The sequence below is a fragment of the Camelus dromedarius genome, chromosome 24, assembly GCF_036321535.1.
Source record: "Camelus dromedarius isolate mCamDro1 chromosome 24, mCamDro1.pat, whole genome shotgun sequence".
In the NCBI taxonomy this organism is placed as follows: domain Eukaryota; kingdom Metazoa; phylum Chordata; class Mammalia; order Artiodactyla; family Camelidae; genus Camelus; species Camelus dromedarius.
In genome coordinates this window covers 18071324-18094102 of record NC_087459.1, presented here as the reverse complement: position 1 = coordinate 18094102, position 22779 = coordinate 18071324, and the positions used below count along the sequence as shown (strand labels likewise).

General features: G+C 39.8%; 1 protein-coding gene across 6 annotated transcripts; it reads left to right on the top strand.

The window, feature by feature from the left end:
* Nucleotides 1-32: 32 nt before the first annotated feature.
* Nucleotides 33-22147, top strand: PALB2 (partner and localizer of BRCA2). Of its 6 annotated transcripts, none has more exons than XM_031433043.2 (13): nucleotides 33-232; nucleotides 2010-2069; nucleotides 2206-2308; nucleotides 3898-4098; nucleotides 7560-8386; nucleotides 8744-8815; nucleotides 10549-10710; nucleotides 11751-11836; nucleotides 12257-12418; nucleotides 13466-13582; nucleotides 17219-17306; nucleotides 19524-19672; nucleotides 21654-22147. In XM_031433043.2, exons 1-13 carry the CDS (start codon nucleotides 185-187, stop codon nucleotides 21859-21861), a joined length of 2283 nt encoding a protein of 760 aa, XP_031288903.2. In that variant the 5' UTR covers nucleotides 33-184; the 3' UTR covers nucleotides 21862-22147. The 6 variants fall into 6 exon arrangements, with proteins under 6 accessions (XP_031288903.2, XP_010985228.2, XP_064334591.1 ...); XM_010986926.3 differs by having other exon boundaries at nucleotides 3898-5352; XM_064478521.1 differs by lacking the exon at nucleotides 19524-19672 and having other exon boundaries at nucleotides 3898-5352; nucleotides 21654-21804.
* Nucleotides 22148-22779: the final 632 nt, after the last annotated feature.

Below are 22779 nucleotides of genomic sequence, written 5' to 3'. Positions count from 1 at the left end.
GTGGATATAATTGGCTGGGGTTGTTGGCGCGCCTGGCGCTCGTGGGCCGGCTGGTCGCGTGTTGAGGGGGTCCCGGGCGCCCCAAACCTTCCCCCGGCGCCTTGGCGCCCAGGGCCAGCCGGGCTTCTCGCGTCTGCAGGCCCGGGGCCAGCGACGGCTGCTCTTTTCGTTGGCCACCGGCCAGATGGAAGAGCCTCCCGGGAAGCCCCTCAGCTGTGAGGAGAAAGAAAAGGTGCTGGGGATGCGGGAAGGGTTGACTCAGAACTCTGACCCCCTTTCCTAGGATTTTAGGCTTGTCTTTGTTTCCTTGGTCGTCCGAGAGCGGCAGTGATCTCTAACCTACAGTCTTCTCTGGACTGGGGGCATGGGGAGTGAAAGTGTGGGAGAGCGCTATGCTCCCGTGGTGGCACTTAAAGAGCAAAGTTTCATTACAGCAGAAAATTTAAAAATACAAAATGCATAACTGAAGTTCCCTTTGACACTTCCCACCCCAACCTGCACACTCTCAATCTTGGCTTCTCCCTCCCCACCTCCTTAAGTAAATCTGTTAACATCCTGGGTTTAGATCTTTTTTGTGTCTCTGTGTGTGTGTGTGTGCGCGCGTGCGTGCGTGCTGGGCGGGGGTGGTGGGGTGCGGTTTTATTCTCCAGCCACCAAAAAGTAATAGGCATTTTTGGGAAAGGTTCATAAATGGTATGACCCGGATGGTGCTGCAACTTTCGTTTTCCTTCTTGTTTAACACCCACATTAATCCATGTTTACCTACTTTATTTTTTAAGTTCTATATAGTATCCCGCAGTATGGAAGTGTCATCTTTTCCTTACATATTCCTCTGCTGGGAGACTTTTAAGTTGTTTGCCGTTTTTGTTTTTACAACAGTGCTGCTCTAAATATTCTTATACACGCCACCTTGTGCTTGTGCCGATGCTGTTAACTTGAACGCATCTTGTGCCGGCTCTTCCAAGCTTTGTGCTAAACTCTTCATTCACAATAACTCATCATTCCTCTTATTCCAACCTACCTTCTAGTGGGGGTGAGAAAGGTCATCTACAAGTCAACAAGATAATTCCCAGGTGTTGATAAGGATGGTGATAAATAGGCCTCTGTGAGAAGCAGTCTAGCAAAGAGGCTAAGACTACACAGACTCTAGAGGTGGACTGCCTGGGTTTCAGTCATAACGTTTATAAATTGTGTGATCTCAGACAAATTGCTTTCCCTCTGAGCTTCCCAGAGCTAGCTCTTTCCTTCTTCCGGTCTAAGCTCAAATGGTCGTGCTCAGAAATGTCTCCTGGCCACCTTCTCTAAAGTAGTCCATTCTCCTGTAGCCCAGACACTGTCACGTGGTCACTCTATTTGTCTAGGTATTGATTACCATGTGAAATCATCTTATCTGTTTATTTGTTTTCTTGTTTGTTATCTGTATCTTTCACTATATGTAAGCTGTCCAAAGAGCAGGGGCCTTGACTATTCTGCATATCTAGCGCTTGGAACAATAACTAACACACAGAGGGTATCAATTACTGTTCTAGGGGCTAGAGATACCTGGACCAACTGATCCATTAGTTGAATGAACATCTCCTGCTACCTTCAAGGATCTCACAGTGAGATGGGGGGAAACAGAAAAGTAAACAGACAACGTGTATAATAAGAACTGTGATAAAGGAAGCACAGAGGAGAGGTGGAACGCCTAACTTGGATTTGGAGAAGAACCTAGAAGTTTACCCCAGGGAAAGAAATCTAAGCTGAGCCTTGAGGAATCAGTAGGAATTAGCAAAGTGAGTTGGGGAGGAGATGCTCCAGGTGATAGGAACAATCTATGCAAAGATGCTGGGATTTTAGGTTGGTGCTTGTGAGAACTGAGAGTAGTGTGAGCCCATGCCACTTCCTCCTCCGCCTCTAGCTCAGGGATCTGCTGAGCGCTGCACACTCATGTCTCATAGGCACTGTACCCCTTCTCTCTGACTCCTTTCTACCTGCTCAGTATTGTTTGGTATTTTTTCTTCTTTCAGTTGAAGGAAAAATTAGCATTCTTGAAAAGAGAATACAGCAAGACCCTGGCCCGCCTTCAGGTAAGTGAATCTTATTCTCTCAAGTTGGTGTGTGGTACAAACTATATAAAAACAGCTCTTCAGTTAATAAGGCTTTTAACAAAAACTTACTTCTTTTTCATAAAGTTGTTTCTTGAGCTGCTTCTGTTTCCTCTAGCGTGCTCAAAGAGCTGAGAAGGTTAAGAATTCTGTTAAGAGAACAGTGGAAGAACACGATTCCTTCATCCAGCAGGAAGTTTCAACACAGCTAAACCACTCAGGTAAAGTTAGCCCATTCACCTGTGTTTGCTTTTTTATTCATTTCCCAGGTAAACTTGGCTGTGATTCTTTTTCTCACAGTTGGAAGATAAGGACTAGCAGTAGACTTTTTAAAGTGTACAATTCAGTGGTTCTTTGTCTATTCACAAGATTGTATAACCATCATCACTATCTAATTCCAGAATATTTTCACCACTCCAGAAAGAAACCTTAACCCCTGAGCGACTACTAATCTACTTTTTGTCCCTGTGGATTTTCCTGTTCTGGACATTTCAGATAAATGGAACCATATAATAAGTGGCTTTCTGTGACTGGCTCCTTTCACTTAGCATAATGTTTTCAACAGTCATCCATTGCACATAAATCTAAGCATGCATCAGTACTTCATTCCTTTTTACAGCTGAGTAATATTCCATTGTATAGATGTACCATAATTTGTATATCCATTCACTAGTTAATGGACATTTAAGTTGTTCCTACTTTTTGGCTATTAATGAATTTTGGCCATTATGCTGCTATGAACGCTCATTTACAAGTGTTTGTGTGGACTTATATTTTCATTTCTTTTGGGTATATACTTAAAAGTGGAATTTCTGAGTGATATGGTGATTCTGTGTTTAACTTTTTGAGGAACTGCCAAACTTTTCTATAGTGGCTGTACCATTTTATATTCCCACCACAATGCACAAGGGTTCCAGTTTCTCCACATCCTTGCTAATATTTGCAATTTTCCATTTATTAAATTAAAGCCACTCTGGTAGATGTGAAGCGATAAATTCTGCTTCAGTTGGATTGCTTATTTAGTTTCTCTTTTCCTCTTTCAACTTTGAGAAAATATATTTATTGTTTAAATATTGGAAAGATTTTTTTTTAATTATATACGCACAGATGGAAAAGTCTGGCTGGGAACAATCTAAAAAACAATGGTCATTTCTTATGTTAGAAGTCATGTAATTTATAAATAAAATTGGAGGCTAATGAAATAGAAAAGTATAAAAATTAGTTGAGCCCCAAAAAAGATGTGAAATGAAAAATTAGGTGAGATACAGGGAAATGGGAAGGTGTTGGTCAGAGTATATAGAGTTTCAGTTACACAGAATGAATAAGTTTTGGAGATCTAATGTAGAGCATGGTGACAATAGTTAATAATACTGAACTGTATACTTGAAATTTGCTAAGAGCACTGATCCTATGTGAAATAATGGATGTGTTAGTTACTTGATTGTAGTCTCACAATATACATACATCAAAACATCACATTAAATATATACAATTTTTCTTTGTCAACTGTACCTCAATAAAACTAGGGAAAAAAAATAAGAGTAAAGATGATTACAATAAAAATAGATAATCTTTTAGTTTAAAAATCATTTTTCTAGCACGATTCCATTGTTTTACATTTACTTAATATTATTGTAATTTATTAGATTATTAAAAACTTGAATTTTGATCTGCCTGAGTGAAATACCATTGAATCCTTTTAAAATAAATGTTTGGTGGTATTTATATAAAATATTTAAAAACAAATATGGAATATTTTTTGGTTCATCTTAAAAGGAAAATATTAACTATATAATTTTTTTCTCCCCAGAACCTAAAAATGAAGTATCTCCCTGTGACTCATTACAAAGCAACACTAATGTTGATGAAGAAACTGGAGAAAAGACATCTATCACACTTGACTTTGAGGCTGAGTCCTGCAGCCCTGGACGTGGCCCAGTGGAAGGATTATGCATACAAAGATCAGATGATACCCAAGAACATTTCCCCTGCAGGGTTGATGGCCCCGATGGTAAGAAAAGTCAGAGTAAGCTGCTTGGTAGAAGAAAGACACAGGAGAGAACATTTATTTCACTGGAGAGAGAATCTTTCTTTGACACTGATTCGCTCTTACTCTCTAGAAAAAGACTAAAGGAGCAGGAAGAAATCAATAGAGAAAACCCCAGGACACCTGTCGCTGAAGTAAGAACTTACCTTTCAAGTCCTAAGTCTGACATTCCTGATTCTCCAGCACCAGTTTCAGAAACTAATGTAGGGAGTGTATTACTTTTGCCAAATGCCAAACTGCAGAAAGATGCTGATACACTCTTAAGTGGAGATAATTTCCCCAGGGTGGCTGCACTTCCTTTGCATATTCCATCAGACAGCGGTAGTGGTCGGCACCTTGAAGATAAGCCTCCTAAAAGTAACTGTGAACTTACTACTCACGGTTTAAAAAACATTAGCCTTGCTTCAAACTTAGAGGCACAAAACAAAAAAATGATTGTGTTTACAGATAACCCAGAGGTAAACAAAACTGTAAGTGCAAGTGGTCAGCTGCCTAGAAGTCCTGACTCAGAGGCAGATAACTCATATTCTGTAAATGAACTCACGTACGATAACTTATTGGTGAATGAAAACCAAAACTTAAAAGAACAAGATCACACAGAGATGTCTTTTAAATCTCCTAATAATGTTCTTGATGGTAGAAATCGAAGTCTTCTGGAAAATGAAGTTCTAGGTCAATCAAAGCATCTTAGCCTAGAAGTAATTTCTTCTGTTTCTACTGAAAATCAAACACAGTCTTGCACGATGCTTGAAGGCCTTCTCTTTCCAGCAGAATATTATGTCAGAACAACACGACGCATGTCCACCTGCCAGAGGAAAGTAGCACTGGAGGCTGTAATTCACAGTCATTTGGGTGTCAGAAAAAAAGGTTTTAAAAATAAGCAATCTGCTAAAAAGTTAAACCTTGCCAATGAAGAAACTAACCAATGTGAAATTAAGATGTCCAACACATACACAGAACAGCCAAGTTCAAGAAGTCCTCAGAAACTTCTCTCATTAACTAAAGTCAGCTGTCCCACTGGCCCCACTAAGACGGTTACCCAGACATCTGGTAGAAAACGCAGAGGAAAAAGAAAGTCAGTCTGCACCCCTGTGTTAGATCATCATGAGCTACCTTTGCCAACTTCTTTCACATCAGGTGTTAATAGGTCCCAGGAAGAAGTCGCCTTGCACAAAGATCAGAATGAAAAAGCAATTTTTCTTGAGAAGAGAGTTAAAGGTAAATTGAGGTGTGGGTGGTGGTGGTGGCGGTGGCGGCGGCTAACACTGTGCGCCTGGCACTTTCTAAATGTACAGATACTCACTGAGTCATCCCAACAACCCTACATGAGGTAGAATCTGTTCTTATCCTCACTTGACAGATAAGGAAACTAAGGCAAGAAGATCAAAGTGTCTTTAAAGTGACAGAGCCAGGATTCAAACCTGGCTGTGTGGTGCCAGAGTTCACAAATATGGTTGGAAAAGTGGACACTGAGAAGGAAAATACATTGGATGTTTACCTAAAATTAGTATTTATTTACGTACAATACAGTATTTACCCATGGTGAGATGTAACTAATATAGAAAGTGTTTCTAAAGTAAAATGAAATCTGTGTCAGAGTAAGAGTCTACTGACAAACTGTCTTAGGAATAATCATGTAATGGAATGTAATAGGTCTGAGCCACTCTTTTTGGATAAAATATCTAATACAGTCTTGCTGAGGTGTAAGGGACACAAGATTTTGGAGGATAGCAAGTGACATGTTCTAATTTAAACTTTTGTGTTCATTTACTCAGGACTTAATATCTGCTAACTTGAGCATACAAACTAGATAATTCACTCTCATTCTGTGTGGGAGATCAGCAAGCTTTCTGTAAGAAGCCAGATAGGAAATACAGTCTCTGTGCTCTGTCACAGCCACTCAAGTATAGTGTGAAAGTAACCATAGACAATATGTGCATGTGACTGTGCCAATAAAACTATTTACAAAAGCAGGCAGCCAGCTACTCTACCATTGGATGCACACTTTGGTCTATGAGCTACAATTCATTAATTATTTTAAAAATAATAATCATCATGACTTTTTTGTTTATTTATTTACTAACTTTTTTTTATCGAGTTACAGTCATTTTACAATGTTGGGTCAAATTCCAGCGTAGAGCACAATTTTTCAGTTATACGTGAACATACACATATTCATTGTCACATTTTTTTTTCGCTGTGAGCTACCACAAGATCTTGTATATATTTCCCTGTACTATACAGTATGACCTTGTTTATCTATTCTACATATGCCAGTCTGTATCTACAAATTTTGAAATCCATGTCTGTCCCTTCCCACCCCCACCCCCACCCCCTTGCCAACTGCAAGTTTCTATTCTGTCATTATGACTTTTTTAAACATCTTTTAGGCCAAAAAGAAAACAAAGAAATCAGAAAGTAGGGCTATCTAGTAAGAAACTTGAACCATTCTTTTGTATACTTTGAAATAATCCACTGTGATTTCAGTAACCTGCAGGTATGTTAAAACATTTTTTTTTTCTTGAGGTGATCTTCACATAACATAAAATTAACCTGTTTAAATTAAGTGAACAAGTCAGTGGCATTTAGTACATTCACTGTGTTGTGTCACCATGACCCCTATCTAGCTCCAAAATATTTCCATCACCCTAAAAAGAAACCCCATACCCATTAAGCAGTTGCTCCCCATTTCCTCCCCCTCTAGCCCCTGGCAACCACCAATCTGTATTCTGTCTCTATGGATTTACTTCCTTTGGGTATTACATATTAATGGAATTATATAATATGTGACCTTTTATGTCTGGCTGCTTTCCTTAGTTTTCAAGGTACGTCCACACTGTAGCATGCCTCAGTGCTTCACTCTTTTTTATAGTTGAATAATATTCCATTGTGTATATGTAACACAGTTTGCATATCCATTAATCAGGTGTTGTATGTGGCTACATTTTGAATGGTACAGAATTCCTGTCGCTCTAAGTCTAGTAAATTACTCTTTGCTTGAAAAGGGGACTAAGTGTTCTGTGAGGAGAGCCAGCATTTTGTAGTGTGTGCTCTGCTAGCCTGTTGGAATCACAGTTTTGGAAAAGAAAGGACTTCAGAGATTCTTAGCCAGTTCCCTTATGAGGGACAAGGGAAAATGAAGTGAATTGACTTGCCCAAAGTAACACAGCAAATCAGTGACAGAATTGGGACTAGACCCCTGTCTCCCTTTCCCAGCTAGCGCTATCAGTACTGTGCTGTTTTTGGTACCGCAGAAGGGGAGCTGCTAGTTAGCCACTAACCTGTGTCTGATGAACCATTCACTGAGGTTTCAGAGTCACGGGTGGGAAACGTAGTGAGCACAGCACCGTGTTGGAGTTCAGAAGCTCAGTCTTTGTTGGGCATTAACGTTGGGTATTTGTTATTGTTGTTGCTTTCTGTTTTAGGGAAGGAAGGTCACTGTCAAAAAGAGGACTCGCTTTTTTACAATAATTATGCTTATTTATCTTTGGATGATGTTGCTTTCAGTGCTCCATTTCTTAAGAATGACATGCTCAGTTTAAAGCACCTGCCGCCTTTTCTCAAAACCATAGACTTTCAATTACCTGATGAAGACTTTGGACCTCTTAAGCTTGAAAAACTGAAGTCCGGCTCCGAAAAGCCGATTGAGCCTTTTGGATCGAAAATATGTGGAGAGGGGCATCTTAAAGAGAGATGTTGTATTGCTGTGGAGGAACTGGCTCCTAAACCAACCAATATAGAAAAGGAAGACTTGGAAGAGGAACTGATTTTTCTACCAGGAAAAGCACATCCTAAAATGCCAGTAAAAAGCCAGCCTCAGGAGAAGGGCCTTTCTACATCCATTTTACTTTTCACTCCTTTAAATACTGTTGAATCTGATGATAATGACAGAGCAACGGTAGATGTGTGTTCACCTGCTTTCCCCATCTTGGGCACTACTCCAGCTTTTGGCTCCCCAGCCCGATGTGAAAAGATGTCTGCAGAGGTGGTTGGACGCACTTGCTCAGCACCCCAGCTCTCTCACTTAAAAGCCACAGTCAGCCTCTCTAGCGATCATAAGCAATGCAGCAGTTGGACCAGCCCACCAGAATTAGACAGCAGCCTGCATGTGGCCAGAAGGAAAGGATGGCCTTCCTGCGACCAGGATTCTGGTCCCCAAGCAACACCTCTACCCACTCCGTCACTCACCTACAAAGAAAATCAGCCAAGTGAAAATTCGTGTCAGGAAACTTGGAAACATTCCATCGAGCAGGTACAGTCCGCTTCCTTTGTGAAATTTTCTCCAAAAGAATGAAATATCTTAGTGAATATGGACAACGTGACTTCCTCACACATCAGTTCTTCAGTGTTTAAAAATTTTTTTAACATGACTTCACTGTAAACACTAAGTTCATTCTGAGAAAATTAGAGTTAATTAAAATATTTAAAAAAAAATATCAGGGATCCTCTTCTCTTTGTTCTCCAAATGCAATAAAGCAGCTGCATGTGGAGCTTTGTCCCTGCTACCATAGAAAATAAAATACAGGAAGTAGGCATTTTGTTGAGTGAGTGATGCAGGCAGGTATCATACATAGAGTATAAATTAATAGTGTGACTTTTATTTCCACAGATTGAAATAGCAGACGTCCCTGCTTGTGATAACTTAAACCCAGGCACTCTACAATTGGTTTCAAAGTTAAAGGTCAGAAGACTGTTAACTTAACAATTTGTTTTGTATCTTACATGTGAAAAATGTAATGAATTGATAGGAAAATTCAGAAGAATTTGATCATTAAAAAAAATTGATAAAACAGACTCAGAAAAACAGATTTAAATTCTTTGTTTTTCACAGTATTTACCTGCCTATATATTTTGAGATCTGAAGAAATTTATATGTCAAGCTATTGCCAAGAGCAACTTAAGCTAAGTAACTCAGCTTTGTATCTAAATTTGAATCAGGCATTTTGACACAGAGAGAGGAGTCATTCATGACTCTCCTACCCAACTGGTGTGATATTTCTAGAAGAATCACTTATGGTAAATAAGAAAATGGGTAGCTGTTCTAGATTATGATATAGTGAATGGTTAATTTTCATATGCTATACATGGTTCTGAGAAATATAAATTATAAAATACTGTTAATGATATTTTAGTAAATCCTGAGAAGTGGATAGGGCCCATGTCCTGGTTAACTTTTTATACTTGAAGTAGCCTGGTGTCGAGCAGGGGTTTTCAATCTCAGTTCTGTTGACATTTGGGGTGAGATCATTCTCTGCTGTAGGGGAGTGGCCTGTGCCCTGTACAGTATTTAGCAATAGCTCTGATCTTTTCCAGTAGCACCCCTGTCCCCAGTTGTGATAACAACAGTGTCTCCATATATTGCTAAGTGTCCCCTGCAGAGGGTTGCAGAATCTCCCCCAGTTGAAAACAACTGGAGAAGAAAGAGCTTTAAATCCACAGAAACTGTTTCTGCCAGTCACTGACCATGACCTGGGGCAAATCATTTAGCCTCTGAGCCCCAGATTCTTTTTCTATAAAAGAGACATAGAAATACCTATGTTTCAAAGCTACTCTTGAATCAATTTTAGTAACAATTTCTTAAGGAATCAATCATTTCATTTGTATTTTTAAATTTGTAGGTAAAAGGTTACTTATTATTCGTATAGTTTTTTTTTGGTCCATGAATATGCAATTAAGCCTCTCTCTCCTCACTCCCCATTTTAAAAGTATTTTTTCCCTACATCAGACTTAAGAGATTTGGCCGTTCTGTAGGTCTTCTAAAAAAACTAGTTTTTGGTTGTGTTGATTGTTAATTTGAGTTTTTTGGTTTCCTATTTCATTTTTTTCTGTTTATATCCTTAACAATTCCTCCCTTCTGTTCTTTCATTGTGGTTATTTCATTGTTCTTTTACTAACTTCTTGAGCTGTTTGCTTACATTATTATCTTTCTTAATTTTTGATGAGTACCTTTATAATTTTAATTTTTTTGTTTTGGATCCTACTTTGGCCACCACATTTGGCATGTTTAGATTTCACAGGGCTCTGTCTTTGTTGTTCATTTAGAAATAGTATGTTGTTTCAGTTTTATGCCCTTTTCAGCCCATGCGTGCTTTGTCAGAATGTTTCATTTCCAAAGGGTCTTATGGAACTAAGGTTCCAATTCATTCTTATGGGCTATTTTCCCCTTTGTGGTTAAATCTGAATCTATTCTAGTCTGGAGCAACATGTTTTTAAACCTATCATAAGTGTGTTTGGGCAATTTTTATAGTTACATAAGGCCCACAAAGCCCTTTTTTTTGACCTGCATAAAATTTTAATTACATTTACTTTTATTTTATCTAATCCTTGTAATCCATCACTTTTCATCTTTCTTCTTTTTGTGAAACACCCCCCCAATACCCCTTTAACATAGCTGTTGTTGCCATTCTGTGTCAGGATCCTTCAGGTTCCTGCTCTGTGGACGTGAGTGCCATGTGGTGGGACACAGCTGGTTTCAAAGAGCCACGTATCGTAACCGCCTGTGAATATGTAGTTTCTCTTTGGAAACCTCTGGATGCTTGGCAGTGGGAAAAAATTTATTCCTGGCACTTTGCAGAGGTAAGTTAGAATCTCATAGCTGGAGATCTTTGCAATCATTTGCATGGTAATACAGATGGGCAGCTTACCAAAAGTGTGGGCTCTGTGACTATGCAAGACAGCAGAGAAGGGTTTTTTCCCCAACATTTTATTATGGAAAATTTCAAACATACAGAAAAGTGGTACAGGGACCACTCATATACCCACCAGCTAGACTCTACAGTTAACATTTTTTATTTGCTGTATCATATGCTTATCCAGAGATGGATTTTTACAAGAGACCTGCTGGAGGAGCTTGGAATTTCATGCTCAGATATTATTTCTGCTTTTTTTCTGTGTGGCCTTTCTTCTGTCCTTGTCCACCTCCATACATATCTTACACGGTTGCAATCTTAGTGTGCCTAAAGTTTTTAAGCCTGCCTGTTCTTACCATATAAACATGTTTCCTGGTTTTACATATTCTCCATACTTACTTGCTTATTTTGAATTTTATTTTTCCTAGCTTTACTGAGGTATAATTGACAAATGAAATTATAATATATTTAAAGTGTGCAGTGTGATGGTTTGATGTGCATACACATTGTGAAAGAGTTCAAATTAATCAACACATCCATCACCTCAGTTTCCTTTTTTTTGTTCTCTTGGCGAGAATACTTAAGATCTACCATCTTAGCAGATCTCGTTCTTGTTCTCCACTGTACCTACAGCTTCTCACACTCTGTTTTGCGGAGTGGTGCTCAAGAAATATTTCTGAGGGAATTAACTTGTTTTGAATGGCTGTGTACTGTTGCATTCATCCACACGCCAGGGTCTATTATTCTCCCATTGCTAGAAGCATAGGTTGTGTTAAATGCCGCGGTAAACACTGTTATGCATATAGCTTATTTGGATTTACAGCTTATAAAAGAGGATGTTTGCTGAATCTTTTCACATTTGTTCAGATGTTAGAAACTGTCCTGGTACAGTGAGAATAGGAAAGGAATGTGACAAATTTTGGAAATTTTAGATTAATTAAAGATGAAACAACCAAATGTAATTTTTGGCTGCTTTGTTTTATTTAGGTTCCAGTATTGCAGATAATTCTAATGCCTGATGTTTGTAATCTTGTGTGTGTGGCTTTGGGAAATTTGGAAATCAGAGAAATCAGGTATGTAATTCTCAAAGAGTAGTTTTATTTCCCTCCATCTTTGTCTCTGTCTTTTTTCTTTTTTTTTTGGAGCAGAGAAAGGTTTATGGCAAGGCTGAGCAAGGAGGATGGGGTGGCTTATGCCCAAGAAAACCCCAAACTCCCCGAAGAGTTTCAGCAAAGCTTATTTAAAGGCCAGGTAAGGGAGGAGGGTTGCAGGGTACGTGATCACCTCTCTGCCATTTTGTTTTGAGTGCAAGTTATAACCAAGGCTTGAGTCTTGAAAGAATCTAAGTTTAGCTCTAAAGAGATTTGTTTAAAAAAATGTGCATCAGTAGAATGACATCCCTTACTAAAGTTTTCTTTTAAAGTTTGAACCTAGTTCTTTAATATTAAAAGCTTACTCCTCACTTCTCTGCATTTTTCTTATGTTTGGTTTAGGGCATTACTTTGTTCCTCAGATGGTAAAAGTGGAAAGCAAGTACTCCTGAGCTCTGGAAATATAAAAACTGTGCTTGGCCTGACAAAAAGGAGGCTAGTCAGTAGCAGTGGGACCCTTTGTGATCAGCAAGTAGAAATCATGACGTTTGCAGAAGATGGAGGGTAAGAAAAGCATTGGTTGATTTTAACTGTTAGATAAAGGATGGTTTTTGACACAGGGTTTCAGAGAAAGTCAGATCATTAACATCTTGTTTTTCTACGCTATAGGTGTAGTATGGAAGGTTCTGCCTCGACACTGGGCTATAACATAGAAGCAGCTTAGAGAGGTGGGGACATGGCAGGGAAGGACGCAGTGGAGTAGAGAGGCTCAGCAAGGGTGCCTCGTTCAGTCTTCTTTGACATCTCAGTGTGTCCCTTGAGTATCACAAATATCTCAAGATCCTATACCCTTTTCTGATTCCACATACGTGGTCTCCATCGCTTCACTTACCGTCTGAATGCTGGCTACACGCAAACATGTATTTCTAGTTCAGCTCTTTCTCAACCTCTAGACCTGCATGCCTATTTATTAGACATCTTGTGGATACCTCAAATTCAACATGCTGGAAAAGGAGCTCCGAGCATCCTCTGTGTCTGTCGTATGCTCACTACACTTTATTGTGATTATTTATCTGTCTTTCCTAACAGGGCATGGACCTTGTTTGTCTTATTTATTCATGACCTGTTGCAGTAATCTGGACAGGAGATAAGTAATTGTTTGCTTAAATTAGGAAAGTGTTCCTGGAGATGGGGAGAAGCAGACAGATTTGAGAGAAATGAGATGATAAAATCATTAGGACTTGGTGACTGAGTAGATAGAAAGGAAAGAGAGAGAAGGATACTGTGCAGGTTTCTGGGCTGGCCACCTTGGTAGGTGGTATTACAGTTAGTTGAGACAGCAATGCAGAAACACATGGTTTAAAGGGAGAGCTGGTGAGTTTAATTTTGGATATGTTGAATTTGAGGTTCTTGCCATATATATCCAGGTAGATAATATGAAAGTAATATATAGTCACTGTGGAAAGCTTAGAATACACATATTTTCTGGATGAAATTTTTTCTTCTGGTATTATGTTAGTGTTTATTATGTATAGTTCAATAATATGAGAAGAGCTGCTTAGAAACTGTTTTCGTACAAAGTGCTGATTTTTATTACTATTTTAAATACAGAAGCAAAGAAAAACAGTTTTTGATGCCCCCTGAAGAGACTATACTGACTTTTGCTGAGGTTCAAGGGATGCAGGAAGCTCTGCTGGGTACCACTGTAATGAACAACATGGTTATTTGGTAAGCGTTCCCTCAAGGGCCTCAGTTTCCTCATCTGTAATAGAAGGATATACCTTTAATTTTACAGGGTTGTTACGATTACGTGAAAGACTCTGTAAATATATTTTTGTTTGTTCACTGTCAGATGCTACATACTTGTCTTGACAAGAACATCCTATTAATTCAGACAGCCCAAGTTCAGACTACTTTAAAATACATGAAATTTTATTGTTGTCAGAAATATACTGCTTCTGGTTAATGGCTGAGTAGCTTTCTCAGACTGATTCTCCTACCTCAAATATCTATAAATTCTGCACAAAATATGAAAAACAACTGTCTGAAAGCACTAGTGAGTGAGACAAAAAAAAAAAAAAAAAGTAGTATACTAGAGGAAATGCAGTACTTAGAAGAAGGAAGTGTCACCGGGCGAGTTTGCCATTCAGAGGGCAGGCCCCAGTCTGCACACTTGGTGATTTAAAGCCTGACAGAAAAACTTCCTGTCTTGCTGGCCTAATGGACGGAAGGACAGAGTTCAGGGTGAGTACAGCAGCAGGAAAGTGAGGGAGAGAAATCCCGAAAGTAGAGCCGGAGAAGGAGCCCTAAACTCTGCCTAAACGTCCAGCTGCACACATGCAGGACGGACTTGGGGCGGCCCAGGTAAAGCAAAAGGAACGGAACTGGGTTCTCAGCTTTTGGAATATAAGTTCAGCCAGTTTAACTGTTTACTAGGTGGGAGCGGGGGCTGGAAATCACTATTCTTCAGAGGAACCTAACAGAATGCAGAGTTTATGTGATATGTCATTCATAATGGCTAGAATACAATCCGGAATTACTAGATATACAAAACATGCTTGATTACAGGATTCACATGAGCAGATCTGTGATAGGGACACTGAAGTTGAAAAGTCCCCAGCCACCTCTCTTTCCTGACCATGGTGGGGACCACACCTGGCCGCAGGCACCTGCAAGGTTAATTTGCAGTAGGAGAATAGATTAATTTTTTTTTTTCTCAAACACCTCCATTAACTTCCCTTGGGGCCAAAATGGGTCTTGGTAAGAGAAAGTTACAATATTATTGTCACTGCTTCCTCCCTGTTCTGCACTGTCCACCCCTAACCCTCTAGGGATAAACTAGGAAAGCATGGCCCCTGAGAGAAACTTGGTCCCCTCCCCACCAGGGAGCCTCTGGAATTTGACCATGATCTATTCTGCCAGGAGAGCCATTTTCAGATGTCCTGCTGTCTACAGCAGATTTCCACTTCAGGCACCTTCCTCAGGGTTTCTACACACAGGTCTTACTTGAGGACAATGTTCTTTACAAAATTTTCTTTTCTATTCTTTCTGCTGTTTCTACAGTCTGAACCTTCATTATTTGGCTCCTAAACTATTATTATAATCTAGTAATTAATTGGTCTCCTTGCCATCAATCAATATTAAACCTCCAGATCATCTTTCATACTATTACTTTATAAATACTCTTCCTCCCCATCCACCCCCACCCCCTGAAATGAAACCTTCAGTGGGGCCCATATTTGCTTTCTTCAGCTTCCATTTCCCTAATACTTCATTACAGAAATTCCCCTCCATTGGGGGTGGGTAAAGCTCAGTGGTAGAGTGTGTGCTTAGCATGCACGAGGTTCTGGGTTCAATCCCCAGTACCTCCACTTAAAAAAAAAATTCCCCTCCAGCCCTTCCCTACTCCTTCACTTTCTTTTTTCATTCCACCCTTCAGTTCCCCACTTCTTCTAATTGTGGTCTTCTGGCATTTCATAGATAACGGATCACAGTGGACTTTGAGGTTGGGAAGGGACCTCTATACTTGGCTTTTAAGTGTCAGTTTAAGTTCTTAGTTTAAGGGGTATCTTCAGCCCCACAGTTGCCTTAAGTTCTGTTGCACCAGACCTCATTGATGTTTCCCTCTGGAAGTTCATCTTGCCCTTATTTTTCGCTTAGCATGTGCTACTTCGTGTTATGAAAGTCCTTGAAGACAGGTACTGTATCTTGTATCTATTCTCAGTGCCTGTCTTAGCTCCTTCCTTAGTTATTCAGAGGTGGTCTATCAAAAGCTATCATTTACCTTTTGGACTGTATATAGCTTTATATTTACACATGGAAGTTGTTCACCTTTCCTGTTGAACTCCTGATTTGTTAGATGTCTGAAGTGATTCATGTATACTCAAGGGTCAGTGGCCCTTTTTGAAACTATTGCTGAAGGTCTAAATATTTATTCTTGATCCAGCTGTATTAACTGAGCACCTGTCTTTCAATCATTTATGGATAACTGATTCTCTTACTTATGTACCATCCTCTGAGAGAGATGCAGATATGAGTCAGCTATGCATCTTAGTCTCAAGGCCCCTAAAATCTAGCAGGGAAATAAGATTGCTCTGCAATTCAAAGTATATAATTCGTTGACAACTCACACAAGGTCAGAGTGGTAGAGATTTAAACAAAGTGCTTTGGGATTTGGGGAAAGCACATTTACTAAATACAGAACGTATACTAACTTCTGTAAGGGATAAACCTATTCTCGTGTCCCTTATATGAGGAAGACCATGTGTATGTACATAAGAATTTCATTTTCCTTCTTTAATTGTTATACACAGCACCTGGTCCATAGAAAGTTCAGTAGCATTTGTGGAGTGAATACATTATACCCTATTACAATATATATTAAATTAAAAATGAGGCATATGGACAGTACTATTGGGAGCTGGAAGAGAGGAGATTCGTGTAGACTGGTGCAGAAAGGGAGGAGTGATAGAGTAAACGGAGCTCACACAGCTGGGAGGAGGTGGGACACAATCTAGGCCTTAGAGGAATGGATGGGCATTGTCAGTAATAGGGATGAGAATGCATCAGTAACGGGGAGTGCATTGGAAGGGGTATAGACCCAGGACTGTGCATGATAACGCTGCGTGGGCAGTGAGACGATTTCAAGTACGAGAGCAGTGAGTGATAGTGCAGCACTCAAATCATGAGGGTTATAAGTACCATGAAAAAAACTTGGGCTTTACCTTATGGCTAATGGGGAGCCACCTGAAAGTTTCTCATCAGCAAAGTACGTGGTAGAACAGTTATCAATGTTACAGATCCTCAATGAAGCTAAGGAGTGGTTCCAACAAACTTTCTCTTTTTCTTCTTTATCTGCACCCTCCCCTTTCTTCCTTCTTCTGTTTGTCACCCCATCTCAGTCTTCCCTTCTTTCTTCATTATCTTGGTCGAGCTCTAGTATAAAGATATATTATATAGACATAATTATAAATCTGTTTTAGGTGTGGTTTCTCACCTAACCAAATTCGGTTTCCTGACCATTGTCTTCCATGGAAAATTTAGGCCTTACATTTAGACATACCTAATTTCAGTACAAGTGAAATGAGATAATGGAAAACTTTTCTCACTGAATTTGAAGAGATTTATCCCTAGTGGCATAGAAGATTTTTCGATCTAAGGCTGAACTATCAAGTTATGCTATTGGCAAAGTTAAACTACGATTCTGATTTAGCTAAATCTGTGACTAAACAAAACTAAGGTACTGTGTCCTTTAGTTTTTCCCTTGGTCACCTCCTAAAGGATTCTGTGATAAATAAGAGAATACTATGTGAAAGCCAGTTTGCTGGAGGAATGTTATGAGCTTTTTTATTTTTGGTGTCCAAGGAATTTAAGAACTGGCCAGCTCCTAAAGAAGATACACGTTGGTGACTCCTACCAAGCTTCAGTCTGTCACAGAGCCTATTCTGAAATGGTAAGTAATGATCTGCTGGGACCACTTTGTGTCTGCTTTGTGTGTTACTGTTGGTCTCACTGAATAAGAGCCATCACTTACTAAGTGGTAATTAATCAACCCTCCCTGATGCCTTTTTTTTAAATTGGATAGCAGTTTTTGTCCTTTCTGGAGATTTATGAGGGAGAATAGGTGGTGGTACAACATGATTGTCTGGGTAAAATTTCTGGCTGTATGACTGCAGGGCAAACGTTTATTTCCAGCTGTGAGTCTGTACCTAGAAATGGTATGCCTGTGATCAGACTTGGCTCCCAACCACATGGCCATAAATGATTTATGATGTGGATGAATACCCTTGGGGAGGATGACTAAATGGTCCTAGACACGTTTTCCTCTTAGGCTCTGGTGTTCTCGTATAGAGACAAATGCAGCTTCTTAGCTATTATGTTAATAGACTTTGCTTACAGTCCAGTTTTAACATGTGCACAGGTTGGAGGTACTTGTTTAGGGGTCAGGGGTAGCTAACTGCTGGAGCGTCCACCGTGGAGCCAGGAGCAGAGGCAGTCGCAGCCAGTTGAGCGCCCTGTGGAGGCTGACTTGCCCAGACTCAGCAGCAGCCCTGCAGGCACCAGCACCCAGAGGCCCTGGGTGCAGGGGTTGCATCTTTCCCTAGCCTAGCAGCACCTGTGGACGTGAACTCCAAACTTGCGTGTCTTAGATAATCTATCACATTATCTTGGGACTAACTTTTCTCCTCCTAAAATAAGAGGGTTGAATTCATCTCTGGAATGATTAAATTTACCTACCAGGCATTTAAGTAGTTTTACATTTTTGTTATTACAGCATTAATACTTATTTGATTTTGGGGGGAGAGGGGAGGTAACTAGTTATTTATTTATTTATTTATTTTTAATGTAGGTACTGGGCATTGAACCCAGGACCTCGTGCATGCTAAGCATGTGCTCTGCTCACTTGAGCTATAGCCGTCCCCCCACATACCTATTTGATATTAAAACATTTAATGCAGAAATGTATAAGTAGAAAGTAAAAGTTCCTCATGAAGCCGACCTCCAGAAATAATAGTTAATAATTCAGTGCAGGAATCGGCAAACTCTTTCGGCAAAGAGCCAGAGAGTAAATATCGTCAGCTTTGCAGGCCACGGGGTCTCTGCTGCAGGTACTCTGCTCTGCCGCTGCAGCCGCCAGGCAGCCAGAGATGATATGTAAACAAATGCGTGGGGCTATGTTCCGAGGAGACTTTCTGAAACTTGGATTTCATTTAATTTTGACGTGTCACAAAACATTCTTCCTCTTTTTTGCAACCATTTCAGAGTGCAAAAACTATTCTTAGTTCACTAGCCATACAAAAATAAGCACTGAGCCAGATTTGACCTGTGGGCCATAGTTTGCCAACCGCCTAGTTGAGTGTTTGGCATTTAACATTCTTTTTGACTCTCAGTTGTTTTTTAATTATGAAGGTAATTTATTCTCATTATAAGAATTCAGTCATTCTAGAAATGTATGAATTAGAAATGAATATTATTAATCCTAAGATGTCCCTATAATCAATTTTCCCCATTTTACCTCCAAAGACAATTACTTTCATGTGTGTATGTACATGTATGCGTGACATATATCTTCACACACAATAATATTATTAGAACATGTAATTTTAAAGCTGGGAGAGATCTGTAACTCCTTTTCCGACAGAAACAACTATAGGTGATGGTGTCTTTTTGTTGTTGTTGTTAGTTTTACTCTATAAATAAATAGGCTATTGCGAACTGGCCTGAAAATCCAGTCACCACTTACAAGATTGTTTTTATCGGAAAATCTGTTCTGAACTTTCAAAAACCAGCTTACAGGTGAACATTTCTAGTTTGAGGACTCGCTACGTGTGTTTCTGTGTCCTCTTTTCTCATGCCAGCATTTCCCCAAATGGATGGCATGAGATGTTAGCAGTATCTAAAGTGGAGGAAGCTGATAAGTCAGGAGACTCATGCCTGCAAAGACTGGCTGAAAAGTCCCTGGGAGCCCTGTGCTGAAGAAGCCAGAAGTCCAGCTCAGTGATAGCCTCCAAGTTCTGCCTGGAAAAATGTGAGCCAGTGATTAAATCCTGGGTACTTAAGAGCCTGTTAATCATTCCTGAAATTCTTCAGTTTTGTCTCTGCCATCACTTTCTTTTTCCCAGCATACTCTTGATGATTTATTTGGTTATTAATTTTTCTCCTAAATTAGGGGCTCCTGTTTGTTGTTCTGAGTCATCCTTGTGCCAAAGAGAGCGAGCTGTTGGGCAGCCCCGTGTTTCAGCTGATTGTGATTAACCCAAAGACGACCCTGAGTGTGGGCGTGATGCTCTACTGTCTTCCTCAAGGGCAGGCTGGAAGGCAAGTGTGTGGCTGCCATTCAGTGAGTGTGACATTTTGAAAGGCACTTGTGCAAATAAAAAATAAAACCATTTTTCTGTGTCATGGACATGAACGGAAAGATGAAATACTACAGATAGTGGTAGAGAATGTTAAGAAGTAAGGGGAAGCGTGAAGTTTAGTAGATCTGAACCAAACCTCAGATCCCCTACATCCAGAGCCCCACCAGTATGGCACTGGATAGATGTGTTATGTGTATTCAAACCCTGTTTTTTTCCCATAACGAAAACATTTCAAATACAAAGTAATTAATATTCTCCACAAGCAAACAAACAAAAATTTTAAGGAAGTTTTAAATGTACTTAGGGAGGTATCTTTACTTTGAAATCTGACTGAGCCTCCGTCCTGTAGGCAGTTGATATTTATCTGCTGATAAATATCTACTGACTGGTGAGAAGATCTGTTTATCAGTGACACAGTTATTGGCATCCCAGCAGTTTTCTGAGCTATGTAGAGTTTGTGCTCGTCTTATAGGCCAACCAAGCAACATCTGAACCTTGTCATTCCCAAAGACTACCTTTATTCATGTTTGAAAATAGACCTAGTAAATCAAGATCACAAGGTTTAGCTTCAATAGGATAAGGAACCTTGCTAGTTACAATGTGTATTTCTGTGTTTCTGTGGATCTTGTGCAAAGCTTGCTGGAAGATACGTGTTCTAAAAGTCTCTCTCTCTGTGTACTTGTCTGCAAATGTTCTTAGCTCAGCAAGAACCTCAGAACTAACATCTGTAATATTTGCTTGCATAAAACTTGTTTTCTTGGATACGAAGAGAGAACCGTAGTCATTGGCCTAGAAATCGAGGATACAAATAACTGCTTGGTCAGACATTTCTTTTGTCATTTTTCAAACCCATGTGTTTAGCGAATCTGGAAAGCCTGTTTGGTGCCAGTCCTGTAGGAAGCACTGCTGTGTCTAATCTCATGGAGGTTAGAAGAGAAAACCAGTGACTGCTGTTCAGTGCACAGAATGCCGTGAGGCTGGCACTGTCTGGAAACACAAAGGATGGAGGGGCACCTTAACTGGCAGAAGAGGATGGATAGACTCAAGGAAAACTTGATGGAGTTTCAAAAGATGAGCTAGGATTCAGCTACACAAAAGTTGGGTATGAACCAGGGATAAAAAATATCATTCAGTTCACTCAAATATTCACTGAAGACTGAGTATGTGCCAGGCTTTCTGCAAGGTGCTGGTAATACGGCAGTGAGGACTAACAGTTAATTTTTATTAAGCACTTCCTGTCTGTTAGTTGCATAAAAAGCTCAGTGCAGTACCTATTTCATTAAACTTCACAGTAATCCTATGAAGTGGGTCCTCATATAATCACATCCCTGTTCTACTGATGAAGTTAAATAACTTGCCAGGGTCACACACGTCTTACTCTGTTAGAATTCAAACCCAGGTAGCTGAGTGCAGAGCCCTGTCCTAAAAAGGCAACCAGATTTTTGCTTTATCATGTTTCCATTTTTCTGGGACAGACAGCCACCAAATGTGGAAGTAGGATAAACTCACACAGTGGAAAGCGCTGTGAAGATAAAAGAGGTGACGTGATAGGGAGCAGAGCATATGCATGTGTGCACTCTCGAGATCGCTGATTAGGTGGCCCCTTTCTGTGGAGGCGACAGGCCGGAACGATGGCCAGAACCTAGCCAGGCTAAGATCTGGGGTGAGCCTGCCCAGGAGAGGGAAGAGCAAGAGCAAAACTAAGTTTGGCTGGTTGAAGAGTGGAAGGAAGGCCACTGGGAGCTGGTGTGCAAAGGTACCAGGGGGCATCAGAGATAGCCAGGGCCTGCAGTGATCATAGCCAGCCGTCCTAGGATTGCAAATATAAGCACTGATATTTCCAAGTTTTTTGTTGTTCTTGTTGCTCTGGGGAGCATGGTTTTGACTTTTTTTTTTTTTTTTTTTGATGTGTGATTTGTCTCGTCTCTGCTTGATGTTAGGTTCCTGGAAGGTGACGTGAAAGATCATTTTGCTGCAGCAGTACTGACTTCTGGAACAATTGCCATTTGGGACTTACTTCTGGGTCATTGCACTGCTCTCCTTCCCCCTGTCTCTGACCAAAATTGGTCCTTTGTTAAATGGTCAGGTACAGATTCTCATTTGCTGGCTGGACAAAAAGATGGAAATATATTTGTGTACCGCTACTAATAAGATAGGATAAGGTGGAAACACGGTGTTCTGGATATTTTTGGCCTCTTTGTACTTCTTGGAGTTGTAACTCTAAAGAAGACTGTCTGAAAGGTGTTTAAAATAATTACTTGTATTCATTCAGACTGAAGAGTCCGATGGTGGGGGCACTACTGATCTTGAATGCTTATACTTACTTTGGGGGAAAGGGGTTTGGGATTGATTTTTGTAATTCCTCACATTTGCACATTCGCTTTTAAAGGTGTACAGAAAGCTTCAAATGTTAATAAATATTTATTTTGATACATCCTGCTTGGCATATTTTTTTCCTATCCTATAAAGATCGTTTTCAGAAACAAGAACTAATTTACATCTAGAATACTTAGTCCATGACGCTCGCAGAGTAGATTTCAGTTGACTTAGTATACTAATACGCAGTATACCTTTTATGCTGCTGGTAATACTTAATTTTCACATACCTCCTAAAAGCAATACAAAGCCTATTAAAAATGCTAATTTAGAAATGCTGTTGTTCTTTTTCATTCTCACGTGCATCTTTGATACCAGTGCCAACATTATGACCAGAGTCATGTTGGGTCAGCAACACAGCTGTACTGAGTATATCGTCTTCGTCTTTGCCTAAGTGGCTTGAAAGACAGCAGTTTTTAAAGTCCTAATCTGCTGGTATCATTGGAAATTTTATCCCAGTTTACAAGTATTTATTGGCCTATCTTGAGTATACAGAGAGTATGTATTCATGATCTATATAACTATTTGCACTATTCTCTTTTAAAGATACCTTTTATGATATTACTATGGTGGTTTTTGCTAACTTCATTACTGCCCTTTGATAGGTCTGCATAAAAGATTTCTCTCCTATACTAATTCTGTCCTCACTGTCTCTAACTTCAAATGAAAGAATACATTGCTGGCACATCA

What these genes read in the sequence shown, in the direction of transcription:
- PALB2 (XM_010986926.3), top strand. Translation starts at nt 185, where the DNA reads ATGGAAGAGCCTCCCGGGAAGCCCCTCAGCTGTGAGGAGAAAGAAAAG. An exon ending in AATTGGTTTCAAAGTTAAAG is followed by an intron (nt 8,816 to 10,548) that starts GTCAGAAGACTG and finishes ATTCTGTGTCAG; the next exon opens with GATCCTTCAGGTTCCTGCTC. An exon ending in ACAGAGCCTATTCTGAAATG is followed by an intron (nt 17,307 to 19,523) that starts GTAAGTAATGAT and finishes CTCCTAAATTAG; the next exon opens with GGGCTCCTGTTTGTTGTTCT.